General features: G+C 36.4%; 1 protein-coding gene across 19 annotated transcripts in view; it reads right to left on the bottom strand.

The window, feature by feature from the left end:
* LOC131146298 (4-hydroxy-tetrahydrodipicolinate reductase 2, chloroplastic-like) overlaps nucleotides 1-23971 on the bottom strand; it is a 57352-nt gene that overhangs the window by 32283 nt on the left and 1098 nt on the right. For 2 of the 19 annotated variants that reach the window (XM_058095803.1, XM_058095806.1), the window contains 4 exons: nucleotides 19274-19412; nucleotides 19029-19134; nucleotides 13500-13583; nucleotides 13003-13204 (listed from right to left, as the gene is read on the bottom strand). In XM_058095803.1, coding sequence (XP_057951786.1) covers nucleotides 13003-13194 — 192 coding nt within the window. In that variant the 5' untranslated portion in view covers nucleotides 13195-13204; nucleotides 13500-13583; nucleotides 19029-19134; nucleotides 19274-19412. Of the gene's footprint in view, nucleotides 1-13002; nucleotides 13205-13280; nucleotides 13338-13499; nucleotides 13605-19028; nucleotides 19155-19273; nucleotides 19421-23971 lie in introns of those variants that run through there. The other 17 variants (XM_058095802.1, XM_058095805.1, XM_058095812.1 and 14 more) reach the window with 16 other exon arrangements.

Raw genomic sequence — 23971 nt, 5'->3', positions numbered from 1 at the left:
TGATAATGATCATGCTGATTTTAATGATGGCCTTGATTAAGTCATTGATGATAGTCTTGGTGATATCAATAAGACAAATGGCGGCTAGGATGCGGACATTTAATGTAGAAGCTATTTTGATAGTTTAGCTTTTGTTTGTCATGAATTTTTTTGAAAACAAAAAATGGATATTCATGTTATGTGGTTGTTTGTAGACTAGCTTGTGCCAAAAATTAGGTTCTTGTTTTTTTTTTTTTTTTTTTATGCGCAATTATTTCATTTTCTTTGTAAGCTGGTTTGATTAATTTAGGAATGCAACCATTTGAACACTTTGTCTTTTCTTCTTTTTGTAATATGAGAGTCCTACCACAGATAATTGTAATTTTTCGAGTCTTCAACACTTACTAGTGGTACAACTATTAAACCTTTATAAATCAGATATTAAAAATATTTAAATTCTTATTTAATTTTTTTGGATGAGGGACTGGGGGTTGCCCTGTTTGCAATATTATCTATGAAATTTCCCAAAGCAGCTCCAGTACCCCAAGCTCAGCCTCTAGTTGATGTTTCAAACAAATGTTTCAAAAGTAGCATCACATAATGTTTCAAGCGAGGATTCCAGTGGAAATTCTTCATTCATTTTTAAACAGTTGAAAATGTTATAGTTGACTCTTTTTTCTACTATTGTTGGGATGTATTTACTCATGGTTATAATAATAAACCTTTTTTTTTTAAACCTTTCATGTTAAGAGAGTAGATTATTCAGCTAAAACTCAATTAAAACTATAATAATAATAGACATACTACAACATTCTTAGCCATCTTGTATAGTTGCTATTTGGTTTAGAGTGGTCTTGAATGACTCTATTTCCTTCTCTTTCCTGCACTCGCTTCAAGTTGCTACTAACCATAATGCCTGCAGCCAGGTTGTTTAAGTGCCTGCATGCTTTGTTGTTCCCTATTTGGTCAAGTGATTCCTCTAGGATATTGCGACTTTAGTTCTGTGATCCTGGCTGCATCTTGAAGTTCCAGACCTTTGAAGCTCTGTGCTTTTCTGTGCTAGTGTATACTACCTTATTCTGCAATATTTTTGTTGTCATTCATTTCGGATACTGGTTTGTGTGGATTGTAGTGTATTAATGGTGGTTCTGCTGATTGCCCTCTACACACAGAGAGAGCTTCAGGATACTTTTAACATACAAATCAAAGCCAAGAAATTGCTTGAATCCCCAACTACTCATTGTGGTCTCAGGTAGTGTACGTGTATATTAACGCAAAAGGGAAGCCCAATTATCTACTGCATTCTCCTCAGTCTCCAAACTCCAAGAATTATGAAGGTTGGATGAAAGAGACTGGCGACTGCTTGAGTGTTTGAGGAAAGGCAGGGAAGACAAATTATTTCAAATATGATGCTTTTGTGGAACAGCCAAGGTTGCAAGGAATGATCTTCGTGAAAGCTTCTCAAAAGATAAAAAACAAACCCATGGTTTTGACATGCATGAGAAGTTTTTCAAATATGACCAAGGAGGTAGGTCCATCAATGAGCATTATAGCACTTTGAAGGGTTTTGCGTGAGGAACTTAATATCTATTAACCAGTTAGCTCTGACATTGAGATGATTTAAGAAGCATTTGGCTGAACTCTTGGCTGACAAGTTTTTGGGTTGAGCATTGAGCTTCAATCCATCCGTGATTAGATTTTTGCTGCTGAATCCGTATCATCCATGAGTGAAGTATATGCTAGGATCCAACAAAGCTTCTTGCTTTTTCAACTTCCTCACCTATGGTTATTGATTCTAGTGCCCCATCCCATATGACACATGTAGTCCTAAGGTATTTCAGTCCTTGAATCCCACCACTTCACACTAAGATTATTGTTGCTCATGGTTCAGTTACCCTGACTTCTTGTTGTGGTAATATTCTTTCATTACATTCTATTCTTTATTCATATATGCTCTATGTGCCTAAATTTCCCTCAACTGTCAACTGTAGTTAACTAAATCTCATAAGAGCTACATGACCTTCTTTCATTCACATTGTGTTATACAGGGACAAGGATTGGTGTAGGGAGTGAGAAGAATGACCTACACCATTTCAATGGCAATGGTGGTATATCCAATTCTTGTCACATGGCCTCTTCAATATCAACTCATGGTGCTTCTCTAAATCAATAGCATGCTCGTTTGGGTCATTCATTCCTTCAAAAATTGAAAAACAAGTTTTTCCATGGTCAAGTCTATTTCTCATTTTGGTTGGCACCCTAATTTGTATAGGGAATTCACAGCTGCTAAATCTCACCCAGTGTCCCCCTCCTCCTCCCACTGCCTCCCAATCCGTAGGAGTATACAATGACAACTTCTGTACAATCATGCCTGATTATGAGATTGCTTGTTGAAAGGCCCATGGCACGTTGCTCCAACTTGAGCTATGCAACAATGAGATCCCCCTAGATCCTTGCCGGATGTGATAGTCCCCAATAATAGCTCACTTAAGGACTTTTTACTCCAAATGTTCCAAGAGTCTCTACTAGTTGAACCACGTCTAGTTTACTCTTTGTTCCGCTCATCCCTTTCGTCAATTGTTTGATCAAATACTATTACCTAGGTTCCTAAACTTGGTATGGATGACAGAGCATAGATGGCAAGCAGTTATATGGATATGGTGCTATAACCACAGATGCTTCTATAGCTCTCACAAGAATCGTATGGGAGTCATCCTCGAAGTGATTTCCAAGTATTCATCTAACATGTCCATTATATTGAGCATTATCACAGAAAAGTATTTTTTTTGTAATGTCAGAGTGTTCTAGTCGGTCACACATTCATCAAGAAATGATGAGCCATCCACGACACCTTTCCAAGTAAGAAATGAGTCTTCAACTCAGTCTTCAGCTCCTCCTAGTTTCCAATCGAGCACTTCCCTATGTCAACCTCCTCAAATATCTCCCAATGTGTGGCACTTCAGTGCCATCCAGAGTCAACCTCCCTACAACTCCTTACATGAAATCATCGCTTCGTTTTAGTCCCAAATAAGATAAACTAGGATTTATTCCCCTACTGCCACCTTGTTACGGCCTTGCTAACCCCAATCAAACAATAGTAGACCTACCTTAACTAATCTCCAAAAAGACAATGAAATATGCATGGGTAAGCATATGGCTTTGCTATATCAAGGCGGGTTCACCACAACTACAGAAGAAGATCAAGTTATACATGCATATCCGCATATATAACATACCTGCAATCGAGTTTGCCCTCTTGATTAGGAAAGCAGCTACCAATAGGCCACTTGCCCATAGTTCCAAAGTCATAGCTACTAAGTACAACTACAGGCCTAACAACCTCTCTCCAATTGATGAAAAACTTAAAAAAAGACCAGAGAATAGTTGTAGGAATGACTCCAGGAATCTGGCTTCATAGGAAGGTCATACCATACATGTCCAATTAGTAATGGATTTGAGGCACCAAGACTGAATAGGCATTAACAAGCATATAGATGTCCGAGGAAGCAAAGGCTAGGAACCCTTGAGAAACAGGAATCTCTTGAGAGATCTCAATCACTTATATCTACAAATGTGCTTGCGTCTATTTATGTCCTTTCGGATAGAAACGTAGCTTCGGACAAGAGAAGTTAGTTCCAGCAGAATCCTAAGAAGACTTCTGTCTAATACTTACTCCTAAGGCATTTCCCTTGCACCTACTTCTTGAAAAGCTGAATTTACGAGAAACTCGTCCCCTTGACCTATTGAAGTAGCCTACCTAAGGCTCACTCACTGCCCTTGCCCTACAGTTCAATAGCTTACCACCTAATCTTAATTTATTGCCCTGCCTCCAGGAGAAGAAATGGAACCAAATGGTAGGCTGGAAGCTAGTTCTTGGGAGACCGCTTCAATGGAAGTTGGATTGCTTTTGAGTTCTATTCTCACTAGTTTCCAAGGCTTGATTGCCCCTATGCTTGGGCTAACTTGAATCAATTTACTTGACCTCTATTTGAAACTACTCCTCATCCGAGGTGGAATGCTTTCCTACTGTTCAAAGAAATGCTTACCTAATGTTACCTAGAATGTGGACCGTTCAGTTTCATGGAACGGGAATGGGATCGCGGTACTGCACATGCTCTAAAATGTGGAAAGTTACGGGTATACATAAATAGATATACTGGTGAAAAAGGAGTAAAGTTACTTATATATTTTAGAGAGAATGTTAAGTTGTTTCTAAAGGTCGAAAAGATATCCTGATGAGAAATAGATTAACAATGACAACAATGGAATTAAATTGGGACGATTGCTCACTTTTAACAAATAAAAAGTTTCATGTTAAATGAAAAATATTGAATTAAAACTTTGGATGCTAAATTTAGTGTTCCAGAACGAAAATGTTCCATGTTTTGGAAAATTCATACCACCACGTGGCTTGCTGGGGGTTTCATGTTTTCTAGTAACTATGTCTTACCCTTCATTTGGTTTGGGCTTGATCTAAATAGCCTTAGTTCTCTTCTTTACTGTGAATATGTAGTTCCTTCTTATTGATGCACAATGGAAGCTCCATCCATTTCAAACTGTCTTGTTCTTAGGAAAGACAAATGCAGTTTCAAGTCAACAAATCTAAGTTTCATAAATATGGTATGATGACTTTTATCTTTCCTTAACTGATTCTATTGCCCAGTGATTAAGAAAAGATGGGTTGGCTACCCAGGTTCTATGTTGATCGGGAGAGACCCTAATCCCCTAGAATCAAGATACATTTGGCACCATGGTTCTAAATAACGGCCACGAAATCGGTGGGAACAAAAATCACGGCCGTAGCAACCGTTACGGACTGCGACCATTACGTAAAGACCGCTACAGGACTGTTATGCCCAAAAATTTTATTTTATTTTTTACTTTTTCTTCTCACTTTTGTTTTTTCCCTCACTTTCATTAATTATTATTCTCAATATACTACGTGGTGAGAGGGAGAAAAGATTATAATGAGGATGATAATGATACAAAACTTACTATTTTTTAAAATCCTCACAGAAGATGCATTAAGTAACAATTATAAAGTACTAACTTGTTAGGAAAATATTTTATTTTTATAATATTAGAATTTTGATATTTATGTTCTATATTTTTCAACTTCAACCTTCTTTCTTTTCTAGTTATTGTATATTTGTATTATTCATAGCCTTATGAGTCTAATAGATTGATGGAGTGTATAATGTATTTTGTTTTATTAATTAAGTTAGCACAGATAAGAATTTATCAAGCATAAGTATAATGAGGAGTATTGTACATGTAATTTTTCTATGAATGGTGGTTTAAAACAAATGTAAACTTCTTGCCCTTACCAAACAACTTAGTTGAACTAAAGAATCCAAAATACACTAAAACTCTTAAAAAAGGGTTAAAGGCTTACAACATTCAAATACACTAATATGCACAAGGTTGTGCGTGCTTGAAAAAAATTCACAGCCGTTACACCCGCTTCCTGTTATGTAACATCCGCTACTCTTGCTTCCCATTAAATCCAAATCACACAGAATCATCCCTCACACAAGATGTCACAAAAATCTAAAATTACATCATTGTCATTCATTACATTCCTACTATGCTAGCTGGAAATCATATTAATCCACTACTCTTTACTAGTCTGAAGCAGCATGAGAGAGTTTTTGAATGCTCTCTTGTTTCTTTCTTTCCAAGCACACTAGAAAATTGTAGAAGGGATGAGAGACAAAGCCTTTTTATTCTCCTTGGTTGCTTGAGTCCCTTTCCATACCTAGAGTTCCCCAACCACCAAGCTAGTCGTAGCCCACCTTTGTACAATCATATTTAGAGCCATACTACGAAGGTTTCTTGTCTAGAGGCAATGAAGGAGGATATGTTCAAATGATTCTGCAACAGCCATGCAAAGGGAGCACCTACTGACAACAATCAGACCCTTTTTTGCAAATTATCCAAAGTTAAGACCTTACCATGTGTTGCCTCCCAAGCAAGAAAAGCTAATTTTGTAGGGGCACCCGTATTCCTAATGTGAGCCCAAAGGAGATTGTTGTGATTTGTTTCCATTGGTGAGAGCTTCCTTTAGATGAGAAAATTCTGTTTTTGAGAATGGTTAACTTTGGTTGATTGGGTATGTTTTGGTGTAGAAAGTTATAGAGAAGGCTACAAAACTTATAAGATGATGGATGTCCCAATCTTCCATGTTTTTGCAAAAGAGAATGTTTCAAAAGATCCCCACTCAGAAATTTGAATGTGATGGTTGATAAAAAGTTCCTTATTGCAGGCCGAGTTGTGCATAGAAGGAAATAAAGAACTTTGGGCATCCAGGTCATGCCACACATCATGCCAAAATCGAATGTCATCCCTATTCCCCACTTGAAATTTGATAAAAGGAAAGAACCGAAGAAGTCATACCAGCCTTTCCTGATGAATTTCTACATACCTACACCATGTGGCCTTCTCCCAGCCTAGGTAATCCATTCTTTATGCTCCAACCCATATTTAGAGGCAATGACACCCCGCTGAAGATGGTATTTCTCTTTCATAAATCTCCACAACCATTTCCCAAGAAGTGCTTTATTGAAAATGTGAAGGGGCTTCAACCCCAAACCTCCCATGCCAATGGGTTGTTTGACTATGCCCCATTTGACAAGGTGGAATTTGAACTCTACTCCCACACCAACCTATAAGAACCTCTTTTGAATTCCTTCCAGCCTCTTGGCAACTGAAGTTGAAAGAGGAAAGAGAAACATGAAATAGATGGGAAGGTTTGTCAAGGTACTTCTAATAACCATGAGTCTCTCAACTTTCAACAAGAAGTTTCTTTTCCATTCTGCCAATTTTTTTGTTGAATTTTCCAATAACGGTCTCACACTCCTCAATCTTTGAATTTAGCTCCAAGAGGGAGCCCAATATAATTGATGGGGAAAGACCCCATCTTGCATCCTAGAAGGCCACAAAGAAAAGCCTTCTTGTATTATCACCAATTGGATTGATTTCGCTTTTAAGATTAACTTTCAAGCCTAAGAGAACCTCAAACCCTGCCAAAATGCATCATAGATTGAGAATATGGAAGAGGTCACCTTCACAAAAGATAATGGTATCATCCACAAACAAAATATGTGACACTTCCATGGATCTGCCATTCTCACCTACTCTGAGACCATTAATGAGCCCTCTTTTGATAGATTTCTTCAGCATGGGACTCAACATTTCCATCCCCACGATGAACAAAAAAGGGGTCAAAGGATTCCCTTCCCTCAAACCTCTTGAGGAGTGAAAGAAATTAGAAGAACAACCATCTATGAGCACTAAGAAGCTTGGGGTTCTGATGCATTGTGCGATCCAGCTGCACCATTGTTTCTCAAAGCCCATTTTCCTTAGGGGGTAAAGGATAAAATTCTAGCTAATGGGGTGAAAAGCTTTCTCCTTATGAAGTTTGCACACAAATCCACTTTTTTGCCTTCCTTCTAATAAGAATCCACAACTTCATTATCAATAAGGGCAGCATCTACAATCTATCTTCTAGCCACCAGGCATGTTGGAAGTGCCCAATGACTTCATGAATGAATCTTTTGATCCTTGTGGAGAAAACTTCCACAAGGATCTTATAGATGCTTTCAACCAAACATATTGGACGAAAATCCTTGATTTTAACAGCCCTCATTTTCTTTGGGACCAATGTTCAAAAAGTGGCATTAGAATTCCCCATTTTGACAAAAAGAAAGACAAAGAGAAACCATCCACACTCGGCACTTTATCCCCATTTCAATCTCTAATGGCTTGAAGGATTTTCTGCTTCTACAAAGGGTCTCTGTAGCCACTCAACGATTAAAGACCAAAGAGATCTAAAGTTGATTCGGTCTACCACAAGTCCCCATTCTTCAGGTTCGGAGTAAAGGACTTTATAGAACTCCCATACGCTCTTTTTGATTTCCTCTTCCTTTGTTAGGGTGCACTCCCCAATATCAATACTAGAGAAGATGTTCAATCAACAATGGGCATTCGTTGTCCAATGGAAGAATCTAGTATTATGATTGCCCTCCTTTAGCCATAAGGCTCTGGATTTTTGTCTCCAGGAAATCTCTTCAAGGATAATAACCTCGGTCAATTCTTTCCTCAATGACACTTGTTTGGCCTTTCATCTACATTAAGCCCTTGTTCCAGCTCCTGTACATCAAGATCCTTGATACCATGAAGGGCAGCATTCTTTTAGCTTGGATATCTCCAAAGGTGTTCTTGTCCCACAACTTTAGCTTTTCTTTCAACCCACTCAATTTTGATGCTAGCACGAAGCTAGCTTTCCCCTTTATCTGAAGCAGAGGCCATCAAAGTTTAATGAGATCCCAAAAACATCGTGCTTTACCCATATGTGCTCAAAGCGAAAAGGGGACGGCCCCCATTTAACCCCTCCTGTGTCAATAAAAGTGGATAAATGGTACAATATGACCCTAGGAAGGATGTTCTAGGTGGTTCTAGGGAAGTGAGTTTCCCAATCTGCTTAAAGTATGAATTTGTCGACCCTCCAGAATGAAGATGGCTATCTAGAATTGGACCAGCCAACCAAGTGAAGGTGCCAGCCATAAGAGGAAGAATGAGAGCATTCACATTGATACTTAGCTTAAGACAGCATGGTGCACAAAGCTCCCGCATATGTGGGGTCCAGGGAAGAGGCAGACCATGATGGGTTTATAGAACGCAGCCTTACCTTGCATTTTTGCAAAAGGGTGTTTCTATACCTCGAACCCATGACCTCCAAGTCACACGACGACAACTTTACCATTGCAACTGGGTTCCCCTTGAGCATCCACATTGATGAAATCTAAAAATTCTCTTAATATGGTTTATAAACCCAAAGATACAATTAAGGATAGTGAATAAATTCAGCTAGAGGGGAGATTTGGGCTTGGAAAGGCATCAAAGCCACCAAGGAGAAGCAAAAGGCTTTGAACCTCATCCCTTTCACCAGCTTTTTTTGTTGTGCTTGAAAAGAAAGAAATAAGAAAGTATTCAAAGATTCAACTACTTCGCTTCAGACTTGCAAAGACTATTGGATTGCTCCTATTTCAAACTGGATTAGTGGACAAATTGTTAATGATCATAACGTAATCCTTGATGTTTGCGAGACACTCTACAAAGTGGTTGATGTTTAGTACCACAGGTTGGCATCACCTTGATTCCTTGCTAATATATTTTCTCTCAACTAATAAAAAAAATAATAATGTAAAACATGCACAAACACCACCAACACCACACAGCTGCCTCTTTTGCCTTTCACTATTTCAACGTTTGGTTATAGAGATGCATCCCAACATTGGATATGGAAATTGCTCACTACAAAGGTACCTAAACATGCACTCAACAGTCATTAGTTGTTTATCCTATTGCTCATTATGTTTCAGTTATAGTCCTATTCATTTTTTCCCTCGTACATTCCCTATGTTTCTATCCCCTCCTTACATGTTAAAGCGCATGATAACCTTGTTAACCTTGGTGTAAGCATGTAATGGATGCCTAGACCACTTCAAGAAAACATGAGACTTTGGTGGATCTTTGTCCAAGTAAGGAGTTGGTTATATCATTGGGTATACACCATCAAATATCTTCATCTTAAAGCTTAATTGGCTGCCAAGGGATACACCCAAACACATGGTATTGATTATTTTGGGACATTCTCCTATTAGGCCTGGCAAAACGGGTCATGACCCGATGGGTCACCCGTGACCCCCCCGGTTAAGACAGGTTTGGGTCTTTGAAAGTCAACCCGTATATAAACGGGTCAACCCTTGACCCGCCCATTTATAAACAGGTCAACCTCAGGTCGGGTCACCCGTACATATATATACCCATTTGGCCATTTAACAAGAAACCCTAATCTGTCTAACACTCTTACCCATTGCCACTGCCCTTTGCCCAGCACAGCAACACTCCATGCCGCCCGCGCGCCACATGGCCCACACCCCAGGCAGCCCAGCACGCCATCGTCGTCACCACATGCCATCACCGTCACCGCACGCCATTTTCGTCGCCATCGCCACATGCTGTCTAGCCCATCCCCCTCCCTCTCACTCTCAGTCTCCCTAAGTCCCTCTTGGATCACAATCTCGACTCTCCCTCTCACTCCCGTCGCCACACGCCATCCGACCCGTCCCCCTCCCTCTCACTCCCGTAGCCGCACGCCATCCGACCCGTCCCCCTCCCTCTCACTCTCAATCTCCCTAGGTCCCTCTCGGCTCTCTCAGACTTCAGTGTCAATCTCCCTCTCTCGGCTCTCTCAGACTCCGACATCAACACCCCCTCTCTCAACTCTCTACCAGAAAACAAAAATTGTGAACCAAATCCAAATGCAAAGGGCAGCTTCGAACAAGTGGATGCTTGCTTTTGATTTTTTTTTTTTTCATTTCACCTTTTTTTTAAAAAAAAATCAATAAATAAAATAAGTACTTTTCTTTAAAAAAATAAATATAAAAAATATAAAATATATAATTATTTTTAAACGGGTAACCCATGACCTGCCCGTTTAATAAACCGGCATGTTAGGGTTTATATGGTTAAGACCCATTTAACATCGACTCGTTTACAACCTAACCCGTTTTCAACCCGCCCAAACCCAGCCCGTGAACCCATTTTGCCACCCTTATCTCCTATGTTGCACAACGAAATTATGTTCATGTATTAATTTTTTAATGGGTCCTTGTACTAGTCAGATGTATTGTATGGAAATTTGTAGGAAGAGGTATACATGGAGCAACCTCCTGGGTATGTTGCTCAAGGGGAGGATGGAAAGGTACATAGGTTGCACAAGGCCATTAACAAGCTAAAGCAATTTCTTGAGCTTAGTTTGACAAATTTAATGTGGTACTTGCATTTGGTTTTATCGAGTGCTACACTGATCATTCGTTCTTTTTCTGCAAAAAGGAGATAGGGTGAAACTTCTAGTAGTTTATGTGGATGATATCATAATAACTCACAATGACCAAAACAGGATTACAAATGTGGATTCAAGCAAAAAATTTCAAATCAGTTCTACTTTCTTAGTATTGAGATTGTATGATGTAAGGAGGGTTGACTCTTTATTAGTGAAAATATACCTTGGACTTGCTAAATGAGATCGATACAGTTGATACATGAAGTTGTCTAGGGATGCCAAGCCAGACTTTGAAGACAAACATCCATATTGGCACTTTGTATGTTAGTTCGCATGTTGACCCACTTGACTCATACTAGACCTAACATATTCTTTATAGGGGTGGTGAGTCAGTTTACAAAAAATCCAAATAAAAAAAAAACATAATTCCTCATAGGCTATTAGTGTAGAGGTTTGATATATAAAAATAATAGAAACCGCGATATCATAGGATACTCTTATGCAGATCAAGCTGGTTGTGTTCATGATACATTCACCGGAGCTAATCTTGTTACAGAGCATAGCAAGAAACAAACTACCATAGCAAAATTTAGTGCTAAAGTAAAGACTGAGCTATGACTCAATGAGTGAGCTTATGTGGTTGAAGCCTCTCTTATGTCAGAGATAGGATTCTTGGTAACAAAACCCAAAGAAATGTCTTATAATATTCAAGATGCCATTTATATTGTTAGAAACCCAAAATTTCACGAGGACAAACCACTTTGAAGTTGTTTGTCATTTAATGAGGGATGTTGTGCTGAAAAAGGTTGTACGGGCTCCATTTGTGAATTCCTTTTATCAATTAGGTGATATTTTCAGAAGGATTTATTTAAGTTTGCCTTTTCTAATGGTTTAACAGGATAGAGTAAGAAGATGTTTATGCAGCTCCTGCTTCAAGGGAGTGTTAGAATAATATGCTATTTTAGTAATAATGTGGTGTGAGTGGGGGTATTTTGCTCTTGAATGTCTTTGTATTATTAATATAAGAGGGCAGAGCAGACTTTTCTCTCCTTTTGTTCTCTTCTCCATCTCTAACTTTACAACACAAGCCTATCATGAATTTCCTTAGCTACATATACAGTTGTTAAAAAATCCACACGCTAACAGCAAAATAAAGAAAAACTTCAAAAACAAATATAATATTTAAACTCCAAACCAGAAGAAGACCATCATAAGCTTAAAAAAGTGTGAACTCACCATGCTATAAGATAATTTTTCATGATTCAAACTATCAAAGAATGCTATTAAAAATAATATATATTATATATATACGCACGCACACACGGGTGCTCGCGTGTGTGGGGCGGCGTGCATGTATGTATCTATGAAACGAGGGCATACATATAAGTTGAGCCTGCATTTTGCAATACACTAAAACTAATACTAAAGTATAAGGCCTCACCAATTATAAACAATGATTTGAAATGAAAGTATAGTACAACTTAAATACTTTACATGTAAAAAAAACAGTTGTTTGTCTTGTTAAAACCATAGAAAGTTCAAAAAGGTAGCTCAAGAACATGAATCTAGGAATACGCCTTATCAGAAATGCATATGAGGTGTGTCAATGTATGTCTTTGGGATGAGGTGTATGCCTCGCTGCAATGATAGTGAGATAGTCACCTCTTAAGATTCAGAATTAGGTGATTCTAACTAAGCAGTGGTGCTTGCAGAGTACACCCAGCCTCAAGGCAAGGCACAAGGCAAGTCATGATTGTGCCTCCTGAAGCATTGATACATCTAAAGGAACAAATCTAAAGCAATATATATATATATATATATATATATATATATATTTTTAACTCTAAAAATTCAAGAAGAAATTATGGACAGCAAAATGAAAAATAGGTAACAATTGGAGCGCAATAAATCAAAAAACATGTGGGATAAGAGATTCAGACCAAATGGAAAATATGAAAACCATTAAAAAGCTTGATGATCAATAAGGTTAAGGCTATGAAGTGATGTTAGTGATAGCATTAGTACTTTGTGCGCATATCAGACTTTATTTGATAAGCAGATTATACTGGTGGAGATGACTCAAGACTGGAAAATTATACATCCGCATCAAACACTGAAAATGAGTAAGTAAATTCGAGAACAATTTTGGGTAAGATATATTAACCCCTGCTTACCATGATAGGAAGCCCGACACTTTGTGACGCTGTTGAATGTTTCTCAATGTGTTGAAATTGTGAAACGGACGCCACCGGCATTATGGATCTTCGCTTCTTAAAACAGCATTTGTTCCATCTCCAAGCCTCAGGTAATGAAATGTTGTCTTTTTGTTTAAATACACTGGTTGGGCCTTTAAGCATGAATGCCATTATACAAACACTGATCAACAAAAGTTGTGCCAAAAGCAATGTCAATCAATCTAAGGAAGGAAAATTCTTTCTCCTGGAAAAAATACCTCTATATAGATTTCAGGTCTACCAAATTCATTTCTAAAGTATCCATTAACCAAATTCTGAAAATAAATCCCAGAAAGGGTTCATTGCACCAGGTTAGAGTGTTTAATGACTATGTCGACGCCTTGTGCATTCCACAGCTTCCGGCGAAAACAAAAAATGTAAACGCTTGGGAATATACATGTGACACAGAAAGAAGGAGGAGGAGGAGGAGAAAGTACCTTGTCGCCAACAAGTTTTCTATCGTCTTCGTGTTGTTCTTGTCCGCTTCTCAGAGCTTTGCTCTCTTCCCTGCTTCTCCCACTCTAGAGAGAAAGAGAGTGCAACTAAGGAGAAATGCAAGGGAGCAAACATAAATTAATATGAATATTAAACAAACATAAACTTACTTTTAATAAATCTAATTCTATCTTCTTCCTTATTTTTTTTGAATAATCTATACTACTTATAAAAAGACAAAGAAGGGATGTGTGTTTTCACACTGGGGTGCCTAAGGAAAAGGTATTGTTTATTACATTGGGTGCTTTTTATTTTTTAATTAAAATTATTTTACTATTTTATTATTTTTTTCATCCTGCACTAGTATGTCTGTTTGCTCTGTTTATTTTTTCCCCTCATTTTTCTCTCATTGTCCTATTTTCCAGCCATTTTTCTTCCAACCATTTTTTCCTCCCACACTGGAAAATTCTTTCCTCTATTTTATTCTTTTCCCTTCCTTTTTTCTCTCATTCTCTTGTTTTCCAGTCATTTTATTCCAACTGCTTTTCTAGCTGTTTTCTTCAAATTGTTTTCTTCCAAGCATCAACAAATGCAACATTCTGACTCATTGCGCCGGTATGGATATGTTGGGCAACTTGTATTTAGTTCCAAATTGATTTGATTTGTTCCCAATCTCTCCCTACTCCCAGATCTCTCTCTCTTTCTTCTACCTTAGTCTCCTCTGAAATCTAATCTATCTAATAATCTAAAAATATTCAAAATTTCAGCCTCTGGAGCATCATATAAAGGAGCCACTTTTGAAGCACCATAACTCAGGTTCATCTTAGATTTTTGTAATTTTTTGGATGTATCATATTCGAACAAAAACAGTTATATAACCAGTCACCATGGATTTTCTGGTTGCATATACATTTGGAATGCATTGTATGTGTTCAATGAAATGATTGAAAACCCTTGTTGGTTCTCTAACTGTATTGTTGTTTGTTGTTTTGGCATACTAGCAATCTCTCCCAGTGAGATGTCTTCCAAAAAATAAATAAATAAATAAATAAATAATTGTAGCTTGGTTAGAAAAAGAATGGACAAAGCCACCACATATTTGCAGAAGCTTGCACAGAAAGTACCATATCATGTATCACTAGATATTTAGATCCTATATTTTCTTCTCTTTTTTGCCTCATGGGGGTTGACCTTTTTAAAAATTTTTAAATTTACAAAAGTAGAGGAAAATATGCTATAAAAAATGGAGGAAAAATGAGATGTAGAGATAAGGAGTATATAGAAATAAAAACAAAACAAAACTATACAGAGTTGGAGAAGCAGTGATATCTGTCAATGGCTTCATGAACTTATTAATTTTGTGGGAAAATTTCTTCAAAGCTAGAAGATAATAAATTTTAGAGTGACTGAGGCTTAGAAGCAGGTCATCACTCCAAATCCAAGCCAACACTCCCTTGTGGATATCCATCCATTTGCTGCTGTGTAAGAGATACAAGACTCTGCAATCCCTTCTTTTGTTTAAAAAAAAAGGTCTGTAAAATTGTTCTGTTTGAACTATGAAGTATTGCTCGAGTAATGGGACCCACTTATTCCCAACTGGTATTTCCTGATTGCTTTTTCTTGTCCTCAGAATTTGAAATCTACTTATAATTCCACCTTGTAAATGGAATAAAGTTATTTGTTGGAAACTTTAATTTCTTTGAGGACATTCTTGTATTCTTTGGTAAAGATTCTTTGATATCTTGTCAGGCTCTTCCCTTTGTCAATTTGCTTCTCCCAGACTCCTCTAGAGTGATACAAGAATATAGTTTAATGTGTGGCTTAATTATCAAAACGGCTTATGTTGTGTATGTGGCTTGTTCAGTTCAAACACAGGTGTAGCTACATAGTTCTCCATGGGGGCAATCACTCCAAATGAGATTTCCCTCCAGGGGAAAAAATAAATAAATAAATAAAAACTCTTGCAGTTTGGTCAGAAAATAGAATGGACAAAACTGCCACACATTCAAATGCCCTGGTACACAGTGTCCCAGATCATGTATTATTAGATGTTTAGAGCCTATAGTTTTTCCTCTCTTTTTTGCCTCATGGATGTTGCAGAGAAGAGGAGTAAATAGAAATAAAAGAAAATAAAATGGTCAAGAGCTGGAGAAACACTGTTATTTGTTAATGGCTTCATTAATTCATTAGTTTTGTAAGAAATTTTCTTCAAAACTAGACGAAAAGAAATTTTGGAGTAACTAACCAGGAGCCTACTCCAAGACCATGACTTGAAATGTAAGGGCTTGGGTACTTACAAGTGTATGAACAAATCACCAAGCTACCAACTCCCTTGTGGGTACGGAATGTTCTTTCCTTATTGTTGAGCTCACCTGTGACACCATGTCTATATCTAGGTTTCAAGTCTCTTACTACCTAATGTGGGTTGTTGTAATTGTCTTACTACTCAAATTGTTTATTACTAAAATAGGAAAACACCTTCAAGTATTAATGAGTAAATAAATGTTAATATACCATGCTATTAAAGTGTTTGGCTTATTAAAAAGAGATCCTGGATCTGTTACTTTATTCAGATTAATTCGACCCCATTCTTGCTCTGAAGTTTTGTTTTAATCAAACAACTCAAGAATCAATCTTCCCTTTTCACTGTTGAAATATGTACAGTAACATGGTGGTGTTGAGTTGCGTGCACACCCACAATTTGAACGACAGAACTCGTTTAAGATGTTCATGGTTAGAGAAGTTAATGGGTTTAAAATTCCAAACAATATTTTGATTTTGAACAATTATTTACCAAAAAATGTACATTTTAGTACTTTGGCCTTTTGATTTCAATCTCCTATTTACCATTAAATGAAAAATTAAAAATAAGGACATAAAACACATTGTAAGATTTTATTTCAGAGATATTAAAAAGGAGCTTCAACCTATTACCGTTTGTCTGTAATTAGCTTGATAAGGCTATGTTTGTTTTAGATTTGCTTCTGGAACAAATGGAATTACTAATGTCACATCAATTCTGTCAACCCATGTACCAACCCAAACTAGATGAAACATATGCACTATTAACAAATTTAATACAGCTAAGCAACTTTTGCTTTGCAAGGCAATGAAGGAATTTTTAGAAGCCTACCTAGATAACACCAAGGGTTTTGTTATAGACAGTTATACAGGACTGATGACTGTACATTTCTTCTAGATTATTTCGTACTTGCTATCATATATGTTTTGTTGACAAACTTAATAAGACCCTCAGATAATTTTGTAGATGTTGTTTGATCTCTCTTTTTTTTTTTTTTTTTTGTATTGTTTCTTTACTGGTTCTTTTACTGTTCCCTGCATATGCCCATGAAATGCTAGGTAAGTGGCCTTCCCCCAGACTGATTAGGACACTCCTACTGGTGAAATGATCCATTTGGATTATAAGTAGCTTCACAAAGATGAGAAATTTTTAGTAACGCTAATGGAAGTACCATACTCATATAATCAGTTCTTTTGCTACAAAAATTTCGTTGCTGCATGTGGTCAACATTTTGTTTATAATGTAGCAGTGTCAAATAGCATTTAGGCATTGCATGAAAATTGAATCATTCTATCATAGATCCTGTATCATTAGAAAGTACTAATAAATCCATTATATTGATTCAATTGCAAAATAAAAATAAAAATAAAAAAATTCATAAGAAAACTTCTAAAAAATAAACTCATAAATAAATGAATTGGTGTCATCCATCATGTCATATATTGCAGCGTTTTGAGGACTCTTGTTGGAGAGACATGCTCTCAATTTTAGATGTCGTTCTATGGCTTCTCATTTCCTTTGGTCTTGAATTGTTTTTCTTATTTCTCTGTGGACTTATTATTTTGGTTGTTTTAATGGGATTTCCAGCGGGATTGGGCAGCCTTCTTGTTGTATCTATAGCTCTCTGCTTTTATTCTTTTTTGTTCCTCGCAAGAGGATGTCTTATCCTCCTTGTTCCACTTTTTCTGTTTTCTCTTTTATCCTTTACCTTTTTCCCCATAAAGAAAGCAATGATTCCTTGAGGTGCAAATTTAAGCATAAAATATTTTAGTATGGGCATAAATTTGAGTTTAGGAAATTAATCTTCTCAGAGATAAGGGCAAGGTGTTGCCTCTGTCTGCTGAACTTTTAGAGCTCAGAAATCCAAAGAGTACAATTGTAACCTAGAGTATGTGTTTTTTTTTTCAGTATACTGTAATTTAGGTGAGTTCTGTTTTAATTTACACAATACACACAAATTAATATTGTCAAACTTCTGATATCAGCTTTTATTGCCCATTTATTTTTTTGTCACTTGACTGGTTTGCTTGGGATCCTTGAAAAGATTTTAATTTTTTAAAGTTTTGGTTCATATTTCTATCATGAAGCTCTCTTCAATCCTGACTTATCTACTAGGCCCAGTGATTTAAATTATGTTCTCAATCCTTGATGCATCTTGCCTTTCTAATCATAATACGGACCCCATGATTCAATTTATCTTCTTGGTCCTTGATGCATGTGCCCCCTCTGATCATGAGATGGATTTTGGCAGCTTAGCTATCGTCGCTATCATGCAAGAAAATGCTTCAATTTTATGTAAATATTTGATTTGTTCATGTCAGTCTATAAACATATAAGATATACTGAATAAGGCTGATCTGGATTGGAGAAAAGGATGACTTTCCTTAAGGGAGACTAAAAATCATATTTCTGAACATTGAAAAGTCAATTATTTTGTGATTCCCTTGTTAATATGCGCTTAGTGATACACAAAAGAAATTTAATTTGTTTGTTTATAGTTTATTTCTCTTTGAGATTTAGTTGTAGTTGAATATTTTATATATTCCTAAAAAGTCTTAAAAAAAATTATGATTCGTAGAAAATATATTTCTAGACATTGACAAGTCTGGATTTTAACGATACAGCTATAAGTTTGATTTGATTCAACAGCCTCTCTAATCAACTTGATGCTTTCAACAGTGATGTGGTTGATAAATATCAATGCTTGTTCAATATTTAGTTTTAAAAAAGAAATAAAAAGGTGTTTAAAAAAAGGTATGCTTGTTTGTAAGCACACCAATTTAGAAGGCCTTATTTTGTCTTGCAGTAAGATAATGCTAAGGGGGCTAAATATCAACATGGAATGCTCATTTTAGGAATACTGTGTTTGAGGGTATTTGGTTTCTAAAGGAGAATTTTCTCTCTTGTTTTATTGTTTTCGTGAACTGTCTAATGCTAAGGGGCAGCAGGTGGATTGGTTAAGCTCCAATACCAATTGATTCAGCACTGATTGGCAAGGATGAAACAATGGAAGAAAATGAAAGAAATAATGGAAATAAAGGAAAGGCAAAATATTCTGAGCACTAAAATTACAAAATAAGTCTAAAAAGTAAATTCCAAATCACACATCCACCTACGATAAATGTGAAATTCCCTTGAGACTTAAATTATGATCCCCATCAGAGCTGGAACCATGAAACGTCACAGAAATAATTAAAACATATGATAAGATGAGAACCAGTTCACTTACTTCAAGAAACAAATTGGGGCAGTCCACAATGTCTCAAGCTAGATTAATAGCAGTTGGTGAAGTTGGTGCCTCCCCCAAAGTAATGTTGAAATAAGAGGATGCCAACCTATCGACAACAGATGCACACTGACATGAAAATTTGAAAGTAAATACATAATATGATTTCATACTTTTAGCAGAAACAAGTTGACTTAAATGATATGCTTATGCAAGATGTTAACATAAATACATGGAATTACACACACCTGTGATGAGATATTTGTGTCCAAGCCTTTAAGACCAGATTCAAGAGATCCAACTATATGCATAAAGGTGTTGGTATCCAGATTCAATATAAAAACGATAAGGCTGTTGAATAGAACCTCCAAGAATGCAAAATAGGCCCTGATTAGCTGAAAAGAAATAGAAACTATTTTAAATAGGCCTCCGAGCGGAATAGGCAAAAGAAACAGCTCAAGCAACAAGAAACTGCAGTATAGACATTTAACATCTTTGTCACTTTTTAAAAAAAAAAAAAAAAGAAATTAAAACAACAATAATTTGGAAGGGGCACAAATAAGTGAGCCTTCAATCTTTATTTAAACAGAAAGAAAAAACATTTATCTAATGATCCATCATTTGGATATGAAAGTAAAAATTAGCTAGCATTCCTTAAGGAAAGTAAAAATTAGTTACCATTCCTTAAAACATTAAATGACTGCATTAACTCATGGACTGTAATTTTTTCATATATCTAAATATCATATCAAATGCAAAAATAGAGCACAACCAATTTCACATAGAACAACTGGATCATATTCAATTTTATCAAAATCATTGTTGGCCTAACATGGCTTTCGAATCTTGTTTTGATGATAACAAATAAAGATTAATTTAACATGTTTGTGTTTAAGTGATGATATTTCAAGAAACCTTATATGACAAAGGTCAAAAGGATCAAAGAAATAAGAATTCAAGATCCCAAGCACCATAAAGCCATACTCCATCAACATAGTGATCAAAAGAAAGCTCAAGAGGACCAAAATGTTCAAAGCAAATGGAAGCTTAAAGATGACTCAAGCTCAAGTCTAAGAGGATTCAAAGCAAAGACATATATGAAAACTTCAAGCTTAGAGTGTTTGAGTCTTTAGGATAACTTATGTAAGTACTTCATACTAAATATCATTTTGAAATGCTTTGAAGCTCATTAGGGGTTGTCATGGACTTAGAGACCTTATTTTAAAACCCCGGAAAATGTTTTTTAAAAGTAACAAAGCAAGATGGCTAAGAGGTTTTTGAAACTAAGCTGAAAAAACAGTGTTTATAACTGTTCAGGCAATTGAAGTTCAAACCTCAGACGCCTAAAGATTTTCCTGAACAAATTCTAAAGAGGCAGTGTAGGCCCAGGCGCCTGACCCTTGCAACCTCAAGCGCCTGACCCTATTTTAAAGCTGAATTTTCACAGTTTTGAGAAACTTCAGGCGACTGACCCTGAGACCTCAGGTGCCTAACCACTGTTAACGGTTATAATTTTTAAAAGTTTTAAAATTCAAATTTATATTACTTATGCTCCAAACTTTGTACAAACTTGGGAAACACTCCAAGTAACTTGGGCAACACGAATTAAACCTTTTTGGGCCTATAAATACATGATTTCTTGAATCAAATCAGTACCAAGAATTGAAAAAACTGCTTTCAAGCCATATTGCTCTTGCTCTCTCAAAGCTCTCTTGCTCATACTTTCATACTGAGAATTGCTGAGATATTCTAAGTCTCTGATCAATCTTCTCTGAGTTCAAACCTCTGAATTGCTGATTCTTATCGAGAGAAGAAATCCGGTGAAATAATTCTTGAGCTTCAATTCAATTTCTTTTTGATATTTGTTTTGAAGTATATCAGCTGAGCTTTATTTGTACTAACCAGCTCTATCTGAGAGCATCTCTTGTACAAAAGAAATCTTTTCTTGTTTCCTTGTTTCTTTGACGGTTCAGGTCATTGGATCGTTGTAACCGAGCATGGGATATCGCTTGGAGAGGGGGTTCCACCCTAAAGGAGAGATTGTAAACGGTTTGTTCCGCCCACAAAGGAACGTGTTAGTCGAATCCTTAGGTGGTATTGCCTAAGGCGACAACGTAGGCTGCGTATAAGTCGAACCTCGTAAAAAATCTTGGTCTCACTCTTAACCTTTACTCTTTAAATTTCAGCATATATAAATTGTGTTTCTAAATGCAGGTTGCTGAAAATTGAGATTGAGAAAAAACTTTTAATTTAAGAGAGTACGTTGATTAATCTTTTGCGGAAACCTTAAAGGGAGTACGTTAATTAATTGTTTGCGGAAATCTTGGTTAAAATAAGGGCACAGACATTCATTCATACAGGGTTTTAAACTGAGTTTTTGCAAACGCTGAAATAAGAAAGTGCTGCAGCAATTGGTTAAGTATTGTGTGATTGATTGGTTGTTATTGTTAAAGGTATTTGGTTTGTGATTGATATTGAGTGTGAATTGTGGTTGGTGTAATTGAGCATTTAAAATTAAAATATTCTTGTATGTTTTCCAAGTATACAAAAGGTTGTGAATTTGTAAAAAGACTTAAAAGAATTTTATAAACCCAATTCACCCCCCCTCTTGGGACTACACCTTAACTTTCAATCATAATAGATCATATTACTACTTCTGTATGATATCTTTGAAAATGAAAATAAATAGAAAGCCATCTCCATAGAAATCCTCTTATTTTGTTTTCAGTAAAATCAATTTTGACAAAATTTATAAAAATAATAATAATAATAATAATAATAATAATACGATGACTGCATTACTTGTGTCTCAATGATTAGTTTAACCATGTACAGAAGCAAAAAATAAATAAATTAAAAAGATCATTATTGATCCCCCAAAAAAGAAAACCAATAACAAAAAAGTCATGCCCTTAACGATGAGTTTTCAATCTTCTTTTTCTGTAGTAAAAACAGTGGAGAACTGCAGTGAGAAGACTCGGGAACATCAACCTAAAGATGCAGGAGACCATACACGTCTTGATCCATTGTTTTTGTGACCAATGGATTGAACCAGAAATATCATAGGAAATAAGTGAAAAAGAGTCCATGCACATAAAAGAAGAGTAAAAATTAAGCATCAAATACTAGAGGGGGGGGTTGTGAAATAGACAGACATTTGCAGCAATCCATGTGGCATAGGTATATGTGAAGGTGGGATTTATCCTTGTCTGCAAACTAGAAGACAGCCCATGGCATCTACCTTTATAGAGTTATAGAAGGAGGAGATGAGATGAGATTAATTAATCATATTGGCCCATAACCCAGGGGGGTGGTCTATATTGATGTCATAATGCTGGCCCATAATCCAGGAGGAAAAGAGAGGACCTTGAAGGAGTTTCAGGCTCTGGCCAAAGGGGCAGGCTTTGCTGGTGCCTGAGTGGCTTGCTGTGCATTCAACACTTGGGTCATGGAGTTCTGTAAACACATGTGATGTGAAATAATCAGCCCTATTCTATTCTTGGCTTGATCAGGTATTAATGTATACCTGGCACCTGCAATATGACCTTATACTGCTGGATTGTAACTTTGGGGACTGGGATTGTGTGTTTTTTTCTGGTGGCCTTACACTCTGCCTAGCTAGCTCGTTTCAATTGTTTTTCAGCTTTATTTTCAACCATGTTTATTCACATATTCTAAACCATCAAAACAACTTCAATAGCATTATTATCCTGCAAATATTTTATCTTTACTTTTTGTTCTACTTCATAAATTATAGAACAGCAAAAAACAACAAAAAAAAAAACCAGCCCTTCAACTATAGTGAACCTCCATTTTCTTCCCATGATTACAGCCTCCATGGACCTAGGGGCTCTGATTGTCAGATTATGATTGAGCTACAACTAACTTATCCACAGAAGGTCATACAATATCAAGGAAATTTAACCATACCACAATAAAAAATTTTGGTTGGCAATTTTTCTTTAGTGAAGAACAAGTCTCAGGATTTTGTTCTCTATATATATCCATTGCAGGAACATAATAGTCACCACATTAAGCAATAACACTGAAGAAAGGGGAAGCTAAGTTCAACAAGCATATAGTCACATTCATTCTACTCAAATCAAGATTGGCATGGAGCTTATGGAAGAAAAATGACAGTGGCAGCTACGTGGATCAGCATGAAGCTTAATGATAATTGAATATTATAATAGGCTAACAACAGTATCAAGTTGCAGTGAGTGGTAAGCAATAAGACTAAAAATCACCCATCAAAAAGGTAACAAGAAGGAGGTTCAAAAATCGTATTAGCCAAATGAAAAATAATTGAAGGAAAGGCTACCCACTATCTTTGATTCATGGACATAAAGCACAGAGATGATACAGATACATCTGCAGATGTTGGGATTGTTTAAAGCCAGAATTAAGCCTAACGTTTGTTCAAAGGTGTTTCCAAAAGTGTTTATTTAAGTTAAAATAAACATTTTTATTTTAACTTTTGACTTGTTTGCAAGTAACTGCGTAAATATTTGTAGACTTCGGCAGAGGCCACAGCAGGGGTAGCTTTCAGTTGTAACTACATGTTAGCTAAGTTAGGAGGGATACTCATATTCTTCTTCCACACCTATATTCCATATGTAGTAAATCAAAATCACATTTATTGTGGCATATATTGTCTATTAGTAGAACTATGATTTTGACATGGAAAATAATGTAGTGAGTTTCTTGTTTATAAAATTAGTGGCAAATGAGAATCTTCCATATCACTACTCAAGATTCACTTCGCACATAAATTTGCTGACTGCTTGATAAATGTTAACCAGGCAGGCATACCATAATCTCCTGCATGTTTTTTTACAGAGTGAAGTATTAGTCAATCACACAATGATGGCACCAATCCAACATCTCTCAATAAATGGCATTCATTGAAAAATAGTTGTACCCAATAGCATTAGTAAATATGCAGT

This window comes from Malania oleifera, chromosome 13 (genome assembly GCF_029873635.1).
Source record: "Malania oleifera isolate guangnan ecotype guangnan chromosome 13, ASM2987363v1, whole genome shotgun sequence".
NCBI classification, from domain to species: Eukaryota; Viridiplantae; Streptophyta; class Magnoliopsida; order Santalales; family Ximeniaceae; genus Malania; species Malania oleifera.
Note: the sequence above shows the minus strand (reverse complement) of the source record. Positions and strands in the feature narration are given on the sequence as shown.